This window comes from Mandrillus leucophaeus, unplaced genomic scaffold, assembly GCF_000951045.1.
Source record: "Mandrillus leucophaeus isolate KB7577 unplaced genomic scaffold, Mleu.le_1.0 Scaffold370, whole genome shotgun sequence".
Lineage (NCBI taxonomy): Eukaryota > Metazoa > Chordata > Mammalia > Primates > Cercopithecidae > Mandrillus > Mandrillus leucophaeus.
This window is the reverse complement of record NW_012103921.1, coordinates 499,023-508,148: the sequence shown is the minus strand read 5'-3', so window position 1 is coordinate 508,148 and position 9,126 is coordinate 499,023. Positions and strand designations below refer to the sequence as shown.

Sequence of the window (9,126 nt, the reverse complement as noted above, 5' to 3'; positions counted from 1 at the left end):
TAAAAGTTTATCCAGATCATTAGGGAAAGATGTTACTCATCTCCATTTTATATGAGGCACAGAGAGGTTAAGTGACTCACCTGAAGTTCCACAGCTAGTAAGTGGGAGAGCTAGGATTTGAACCCAAGCAGGCTGGCTCCAAGTCTATACTCTTAACCACCATACCACTGCCTCGCCTATGATATTAGTGATACATAAGAAGGGATGTGTCTGTAAAGGGGTTAGCACAGTGCCCATAAACATTCAATCAGCATTCACTCTTGACTGTTTCCTTAGCTTTTCAGCAGACAGTGGAATTCTTGGGAAGGAGGGTCTTGCTTTATGCTTCTTTTATTTTATTTTATTTTATTTTTTTTGAGACGGAGTCTCGCTCTGTCGCCTAGGCTGGAGTGCAGTGGCGCGATCATGGCTCACTGCAAGCTCCACCTCCTGGCTTCACGCCATTCTCCTGCCTCAGCCTCTGAGTAGCTGGGACTATGGGCACCTGCCACCGCGCCTGGCTAATTTTTTAGTAGAGATGGGGTTTCTCCATGTTGGTCAGGCTGGTGTCAAATTCCCGACCTCAGGTGATCTGCCCGCTTCAGCATCCCAAAGTGCTGGGATTACAGGCACTTGTAGAGATGAGGTCTCCCTGTGTTGCCCAGGTTGATCTTGAACTCCTGGGTTCAGGTAGAGACGGGTTTTCACCATGGTCTCCATCTCCTGACCTCGTGATCCACCTGCCTCGGCCTCCCATATATTTACTGCTCCCAGGGCAAGGATGGGCACACAATAGTTTGTTGACTGAATACATGAATACAGAGGAGGAAACTGAGGTCAGAGTGGTTTCAAAGGCCTGCCCAAGGTCACCCAGCCAGTAAGTGTGGGGCAGGCCCCAGCTCCACATGGCTGTGGTCTTCATTCTGTCTCTCTGCCCAGCAAGCTCCTCATATAGAGCTGTTTTGCGTACAGGCCAGAACTGAGGGTGTGGGGTAACTGGAAGAGTGAGTTGAGGCTGAAGCTGGGGAGGAGGCCATGGCAAGTACTCACCATTGCCCCCGCTGCCTTCAAGATGCCAGTCGGACTCTGCTATGCCATGTCCAGAGCCTATGGAGAAGGGCAGGGTCCAGTTGGTGGGCACAGACACCCGTGGGTACTATGTCGAGCCCCGGGGCCCCAAGACAGAGATGAAGGGGAGAGAAGCCAGGCCTGGGTACCTTGTTGGCAGCGTGGGCCAGAGAAGCCAGGGAGGCAGAGGCAGCGGGTGCCCTGGCAGGTGCCCCCATGCAAACAAGGTTCACGGAGCTGGCAGGGGTTCTCCTCGTGCTCACACAGGTCTCCTGCGGACCAGGGCAGAGGCGAGTGGGTGGGTGGGCATGGGCTGGAGGTGTTGCTGACCACCTGTGCCCCTCCCCTCCGGTGCCCTGGGCAGGCTTTCCCACCTTTGAATCCATCTCGACACAGGCACTGGAACTCATACTCGCCAGCGGGCATGCACGTGGCACCATGTTGGCATGGCTGGCGCTCACATGGGGAGCTGTCATAGCACTGCCCGATGCCCTGGCTGCCTAGGAAACTGTAGGTGAGGTCCAGCCGTTTGCCATTCACTGACACCTGTGGGGACAGGGACACTGAGGGACTAAAGGGACATGGGAGGCAGAGGCCCAGGTTGTACCAGCAGGGAGAAGAATACAGCAGAGGGCAGCTGGGAGCCCACACTGGGCCCTGAGTGGCAGCATGGATTCTCGGTGTGGGGAGGGAGGCACAGGAGTTGAGTGCCTACTGTGTGCCAGAAACATTCATCCGTCAGTGCAGACAATCCTCTGCCCAACCCTTCAAGGTATGTGTGATCATGCCCATTTTACAGAGGAGGAAACTGAGGCTCAGAGGTACAGCATCCTGGCCCAGGGCCCATGGTGGTTACAGGTGGAGGGGCCCAGTGCCAAGGTGCTGGGAGAGCCGAGGGAGGCGCAAGGTTTGGCACCCCTCCCCTCCGCTTGTCCCGAGGAGACTCCTCTTACCTCGCCCACACAGCCGCGGAAGTGAGCGCTCATGTTGGTGGCTGGGGACAGTGGCACGGAAGGCTCCACGCCCCCCAGGTAGAGCAGGGTGTGCAGGTTGAGGCCCTGGCTCTTGCCGGGCGAGGAGCGCAGCACAGGGCGTCCACCATTCACCCGCAGGCTGCCATCCTTGTTGAGACGCTCTGCAGACACGCGGTGCCAGCGGCCCAGGGCCAGCGGCTCGGCGCTCCGCAAAACAGCCAGCCCTGGGGAGGATACCAGGCAGGGTTGGGCACATGGGGGCACACGGGGCTCCCTGCCCTCTCCACCACAAACAGGGCCCTGAGCAGATGGGGAATGCCCTACAGCCTTCTGTATTCCAGATGAGGAGCCCACGGCTCAGAGAGGGCTAGGGACTGGCCTCAAGTGACACAGAGACGAAAGGCATGGGAAGAGGGGACTCGGCCTGATCCCTGCATTTATCCCCCCACGCCTCCCTGGGGCTTGGAGAGCCGAGGGGGGCACAAGGCTTGGCGTACAGAGCCCCGCATTTGGTGCTGGGTGCCTACCTGACCCCAGCTCGTAGCGGAATTCCAGGTGGCCGCCCACCATCGCCAGGGACACGAAGTCCTCCACAGGCCCGCTCTTCCCCCCGCTGAACAGCAGGACCCCGTCAGGGGCGAGTGGCTTGAATTCCACGTCCAGGCGTAGCTCATGGTGTGTGTTGGTGAGAGCGGGCAGCGCCAGGTAGGAGCCAGCACCCGACAGTGAGGGGGTGGTCACCGTCACACCTGCAGCAGCCACAGCTCAGCTAAGGAAGTGGGGATCCTGGACCCTTGGGTGGGGTCCAGCTACTCTGCCTTCCTCTGGGATCCCTGCCTGCCTCACTCCCCCGGCCCAGAGGCTCAGGACCAGCTGGCACTAGCTACAGCGGCATAGGAGCCCCCCTGCCCTTGCAGACTGGCCTGAGAGGAGCTCCAATATGACAGAGGTCCTCTTTGGGGGCCCTCACTCGCTAAGGGATTCAGCCTGGGCAGACACGTGACCAGGTGACTTTGAGATCCTCTGGGTCGGGCATCGTTTTATCATCCGTAGGGGCCCATCACAGCTTCAGAGTGCCCCACCCAACCTCCCCGGCTGACACTGGGACCCTGAGGGTCACTGGCCTGGCTCCACTCACCTTCCTCACACCGCAACCCCGAGCGGCCCAGGTGGCAGCGGCAGGTGTAGCCTCGACCATCAGGCCGGTTCACACAGGTGGCGTCGGGCCCACAGGCCTCTGGGGGGCACACAGGCCAGTGAAAAGGACATGGAGGTGACTCTGGAGGGAGGGGGGCCCTGATGCCAGAGCCCTGCCCATCACACCCCGGGGGGCTCGGCTAGTGAGGGCGAGGCCAGCCTCCTGGGAGGCCTTGAAGGAGGGAACTGAGCAGAGCAAGGTGGGAGCCAAAAGAGGCCATGGGGAGGACTGTGGGGGAAGCAGTAGAGGGACTCTGTGTCTGCAGGTTCTTCAGAGACTGGACCTGGATAACAGTGTTGGGTTGGGGGGGCACCTGGTGGTGGGTAATGGGGTGGGCACCTCGGTATTAAGATGGGACTGGGGGCTGGGCATAGGGGCTTATGCCTGTAATCCCAGCACTTTGGGAGACCGAGGCGGGTGGATCACCTGAGGTCAGGAGTTCAAGACCAGCCATGGCCAACGTAGTGAAATCCCGCCTCTACTAAAAATACAAAAAACTAGCCAGGGGTGATGGTGGACACTTGTAATCGCAGCTACTCAGGAGGCTGAGGCAGGAGAATCACTTGAACCCAAGAGGCAGAAGTTGCAGTGAGCTGAGATCGTGCCACCGCACTCCAGCCTGGGCAACAAGAGCGAAACTTCGTTTCAAAAAAAAAAAGAAGATGGGGCTAGGGGTGGGGGAGTGCCTGGGTGGCGGGGTAGTGGTAAGAATTTGGTCAGCAGGGATGGAGGAGGGGAAGCAGCCGTGATGGGACGAGGGCCCCTGGGTAGCAGAGATGGGGGATGGGTACATGGGAGGAGTGGTGAGTGCTCAGGTAAGAGTAGGGTGTGTGGAAGTGCCCCGGTGGTGGAGATGGTGGTGGGTATGGGGAGGCAGCAAAGGGAAGAGGCAGGCCCTGGGGCGACAGCGACTGGCGTTGGGGGGTGCGTACCTGGATGGCAGTGCAGGGCCTGTGAGTGCTCACAGCGGCTCCCGGTGAAGCCAGCTGGGCAGACGCACATGTAGCTGCTGCTCTCGGAGTCATGGCACTGACCACCATTCTGCAAAGCAGCCCCCAGAAATAAGGCCGAGAACATTCAGTCCTCCCCATAATCCCCACAGGGGCCAGCCATGGCAGGGGGTGGAGGCCACGGCAGCCAGGTGGTATGTGGGGTGTGGGGTCACCTGGCAGGGCCGGTCCCGACAGGTGGGGCAGTGGGAGATGCCGTGCGCCGTGAGGTTGAGGTCGTGGAAGATGATCTCCTCGCCCTGGATGCGCAGGTCCCGGACACAGCCTGGGAGGTGAGTGGGCAGGATGAGCACAGGGCAGGGTGTCCCAGCCCACACCTGTGGTGCCCTCCCAGGCTCTCCAGGGCTCTTCCAGCCAGCCAGGTAAGGCCTAGCCTCAGCTGGAGGTGGGGCGGGGGCTCACCTATGAAGCCGCTGCTCAGCCCCACCTTGGGGATGGCACCATAGTCGGGGTAGCCGCCCAGGTAGAGCTCCTCGTTCAGGTCCAGGCCCTGGAACTTGCCCTGGGGAGGTGGGGAAGTCAGGAATGGCAACAGAGGCTGGGCAGGGGTGGGATGAGGGCTGGAAGTAGTAGGATGGGGTTGGGTCTCACCTGGGAGGTCCCATTGACCGGGGCCAGGTCACCCACAATCAGGGAGCCCTGGGTGAGGCTGCGCAGCAGGGTCACGGTGTGGAAATGGCCCAGGGCCAGTGGTGTGGGGTGGCGGATGGTGGCCATGCCTGAGCCTGCATCGAACCTGCTCCGTGGGGCAGGCCAGGGCAGGAGAGATGGATAGGGGATTCGGAAGAAGGGCTAGGGGCCCAGTCGGACAGAGGGGCCCCAGAGGAGGGATGTCACCAATTCCTGCAGTCCCAGCCCTGGGGCTGTTCCAGTTCCAGTTCCTGTCCCTGTCTTGTCCTCCCACCCCACGACTCATCCCCTAGATCTTCTCTCCCCACATCCTTTCGCTGGGAGCTTTTCCAGAGCAGCCCACAGGGACCCCAGGCTCAGGGCCCTGCAGCCTAGCACCTGGCCTCCCTGTTCCTCTGAGGACTCCTCTCTCCCTGAGATCACCTTGTTTCTCTGTTTATGGCTTGTTTACTCTTCCCCAACGAGAATACACCTTCCCACAAGAGCCAGAATTTGGTCTGTTTTGTTTTACCTGTATCAGTGCCTGGCACACATGGGGTGCTCAGCAAATAAGTGATGCATGCATGAATGAATGCATGAATGAATGAATGAATGAATCCTGGCCTGCAGCAGTCCCAAGCCTGAGGTTGCACCCTCCTCCACCTGACTGGCATACTATTCCTACTCCAGCAGACTGGGTGGTCACCAAGGAGAACGGCCACATTTTCTCCTTCCTCCAGATCTCCTTTGCATAATGGAGCCCAGGGTAGTGCTTGCCAGACCAAAGCCCTGTGTCCAGTCCCTCTATACATGGGGAGGCTGGGGGTCTCACCGGAACTCGGGCCTTCCCCCCACGAGGCCGAAGGAGATGAAGTCGGGCTGCCGGTTGGCCAGGTTGGTGGGGCTCCCTGGGACTCGCTTCTGCCCATTGTACAGCAGCATCCCTGGATGGGCACCACTGTGTAAGGGGCCTCCCATCCAGCCACAGGCTCCCCATCCTCCCCCACCCTAGAAACGACCCAAGCTCTTGAGCCTGTCCACTCTCGGAACCTGTCCCTCCCTCTGGCACTCCTCACACAGACAGGGCCTTCTCACTATCTCAGGGCTGGTGCCTCAAATGCAAGGGCCTTACTGAGCGCCCCTAGAAAGAAACTGAATTTGCTTCACACACCCTGGAGTCTCCCTCAAGCGGGAGAGGGAGGCAGAGACTCACCCGAGTAGAGAAGGAGGCCTGGACAGTGAAAGTCAGAGACCCGTAAGAGACGAGAGAAAGAGAGGAGGAAAGGGTGAGATGGAGGCAGGGGAAGGAGGAAGGAGCAGAGACGGGGAGAGGAAGCTGGGACAGGAGGACTGGGGGTGATGCCCTGGTGGCAGAGGAGCCACGGGGAGGCTGGAGATATCAAAGAGGCAGGGATGGAGAAGTGGGGAGGCGCGAGAGAAGGTATGCCAGGGCGGAGGCCCAGAGGTCTGGGGGCTTCTGGAGAGGGAGGGCTGAGGGATTGGGGCAAGACTGAGGGGCAGCCAGGGCTCAAGCCATGATGGCAGTTACTCCACGAGGTCCCTCAACCCAGGCCAGTCCACCCCGCAAATGAACCCTCCTGCTCACCATCGGCTGAGTCGGGCCGGAAGGTGATCTTGATCTCGAACTTCCTGTAGGCATCCTTGATGGTGGGCAGCGGTAGGAAGGAGTAGGGGGTCTGCGTGAAGTAGGGCACCACCCGCTCTGCCGGCAGAGAGCACAGTTGGAGACCCTGCCAGTCAGGGAGTGGGCAGGGCACTGCCAATTCTTGGGGGTGGTATTTTACCTGGCACCTGCAGGTGGGCAAAGGCTTTGACCTTGCCCTGGCGGTTAGTGGCAGTGCAGACGTAGGTGCCCGCGTCCTGGGGTCGGACTGAGGGCAGCGTCAGCATGTTGTTCTCCAGACGGCTGTCAGGTGGCAGGCTGCCATCCAGCTGCAAACACACCAGCACTGAGGGCCCTGGCCTTGGCCCACAGCTCCAGGGGCCTGCCTCCCATCTGTGCCTCAGGCCCACCTTCCAACATTGTGCATTTACTCTTGGCCAAGCCTGTGCCACATCCTGGGGACACTGAGATGCTTCAGACCTGGTCCCAGCCCCCCAGGGATGCCTGCTGGTTCCCTCTCCAGTGCTTACCTTGCTCCAGCTGATGTCAGGAGTGGGGTAGCCTGAGGCTATGCAGGGGAAGACAGCTGCAGAACCAGCAGGCACACGGACTTCTTGGGGCATTGAGATCTGGGGCAAGGCTGAGAGGCATGGAAGAGACATAGGCCATCAACATGACAGTCACAGATGTGTGCCCAGCCTGCACCCTGATTCGTTTTATCCTCACACCACCCCTTGAAGGGAGCCACTACATTCCATTTCACAGATGAGGAAATTATGGCTTAGAGGGGGAAAAGTGGCTGCTTGCTCTTTGCTGGGCAGAGTCAGGGTTCAGGGCCAGATCCATTTCACTCCACAGCCTGAGACCTCTTCAACATGCCTGGGCAAAAAATTGTGCAGCCCTCTGGGGACCTGAGAAGTGCGTACTAGGGACAGTATAGGTAAGAAAGTTTGGAGGCAAGTCACAGGGCTTGGGGTAAAAAGGAATTGCCTTTAAAGAACACACAGTGTTTGTGTCTGCCCTGCATCTGTTGTCCTTGTTTTACTCTCTATTAGGTCTGTTTGTTGTCTGGGTTATGTCTCTGCCCTCAGACCATGCTGCAAGTCTCTACCAGCAGAGCAGGCACTCCCTGCCGATGAGGACAAGGTTTCTTTTTTCTTCTTGATGCTCTATGGCCTAGCTCTCTCCCTGTACGTTCCAGGCTACCCTGGGGGAATCTCACTTTTATCCCCTGCTGCTGCCACCTGTTATGAAACCTGCCCCTTAAATACACACAATGGAAAATATCCCAAGCGAACAGAAAGGAAGAGCAGAGCGGGCAGGCAGAAGATGATGTCAGGAGAAGCCCCAGCCCCACTCACTGCCCCCCAACAAAAGTCCCCACCAGCCTTCACCTTGCACAAGCAGCAGCACGTGGGATTGTGTGGTGCCGGCTGCGTTGGTGGCAGTACAGCGATACTGTCCCGCATCAGCCAGCTCTACGTGGGCAATCCTGACGACGCCTCCGCTCTGCACAATGCCAGGCCGCAGGTGCCCTCCAACTTTGCTCCATGTCACTTGAGGCTTGGGGTCACCCAGTGCTAGGCATTCGAACTCCACGGCGTGGCCGACCACCACGGTCTGCACAGACGTCCGGATGTTGATGAGCACCGAGGGCAGGGCTGGGGAGGAGGGAGGCGGAGGTCCAGTGAGATCAGTCACTGCAGACCCGACCCGAGGGAGGCCATAGACTGCCCAAAGAAAGGTGAGCACTGAAGCTCCAGCATTCATTCGTTCCTCATTCGCTTTTTCATGCATTCACTCACAAACACACTCACTTTTCAGGTCTTATGCATTTACTCACTCACGTGTCCACTTATTCTTTTGTTTTTTTAGAGACAGGGTCTTGGCTGTATTCACAGGTGTGATCACAGCTCACTGCAACCTAGAACTCATGTGCTCAAGCAATGCTCCCAATTTAGCCTCCTGAGTAGCTGGGACCACAGGTGTGTTCCACCATGCCCAGTTCACACTGATTCAATCTTCATCAGTTCATCTGAGCACTCACACACTCCACCCATATCCTTCTTCCCTCCCTTGAAGTATTTATCAAGCCCCTTTTACTCTATGCTAGACACAAGCTAGGCAAAATAGAATATTTCTCTTTATTCTGACACATTTAGGGGGATTCCTGGGGAACAGGGTCTGGGCTCTTTGCCTCTCTCCCTTTCTCATCTCTGTTCCCTACTCTTAGCAGAGGCCTGAAGCCACCCTCCTACCTTGGACAACCAGCTGAGCACTGGCCTGCGCCTGCCCCCAAGGTCCATGGGCCTGGCAAATATATGTCCCTTGACAGCTCTGGTCCAAGTTCTGGATTCTGTAAAGAAAAAATAAAAAGACATCAGGAAAATGAAAACATTTGATAGAATGCTTTGCAATTGGGCCAGGCACGGTGGCTCATGCCTGTAATCCTAGCACTTTGGGAGGCTGAGACAGGCGGATCACTTGAGATCAGGAGCTCGAGACCAACCTAGCCAATATGGTGAAACCCTGTTTCTACTAAAAATACAAAAATTAGCCAGGCGTAGTGGTGCATGCCTACAATCCCAGATACTCGGGAGACTGAGGCATGAGAATCACTTGAACCCGGGAGGCGGAGGTTGCGCCATTGCACTCCAGCCTGGG

The 9,126-nt window shown here is 58.1% G+C and overlaps 1 protein-coding gene across 1 annotated transcript in view; it reads right to left on the bottom strand.

Annotated features, from left to right (window-relative positions):
- Positions 1 to 9,126, bottom strand: part of HSPG2 (heparan sulfate proteoglycan 2) — a 142,339-nt gene that overhangs the window by 5,021 nt on the left and 128,192 nt on the right. The window contains exons 81-96 of the mRNA XM_011990146.1: positions 8,721 to 8,818; positions 7,857 to 8,123; positions 6,993 to 7,102; positions 6,644 to 6,791; positions 6,445 to 6,561; positions 5,671 to 5,782; positions 4,821 to 4,965; positions 4,632 to 4,731; positions 4,385 to 4,494; positions 4,152 to 4,260; positions 3,160 to 3,258; positions 2,549 to 2,770; positions 2,001 to 2,245; positions 1,422 to 1,593; positions 1,197 to 1,319; positions 1,030 to 1,086 (exon numbers count right to left, since the gene is read on the bottom strand). Coding sequence (XP_011845536.1) covers positions 1,030 to 1,086; positions 1,197 to 1,319; positions 1,422 to 1,593; positions 2,001 to 2,245; positions 2,549 to 2,770; positions 3,160 to 3,258; positions 4,152 to 4,260; positions 4,385 to 4,494; positions 4,632 to 4,731; positions 4,821 to 4,965; positions 5,671 to 5,782; positions 6,445 to 6,561; positions 6,644 to 6,791; positions 6,993 to 7,102; positions 7,857 to 8,123; positions 8,721 to 8,818 — 2,234 coding nt within the window. The remainder of the gene's footprint in view (positions 1 to 1,029; positions 1,087 to 1,196; positions 1,320 to 1,421; positions 1,594 to 2,000; positions 2,246 to 2,548; positions 2,771 to 3,159; positions 3,259 to 4,151; positions 4,261 to 4,384; positions 4,495 to 4,631; positions 4,732 to 4,820; positions 4,966 to 5,670; positions 5,783 to 6,444; positions 6,562 to 6,643; positions 6,792 to 6,992; positions 7,103 to 7,856; positions 8,124 to 8,720; positions 8,819 to 9,126) is intronic.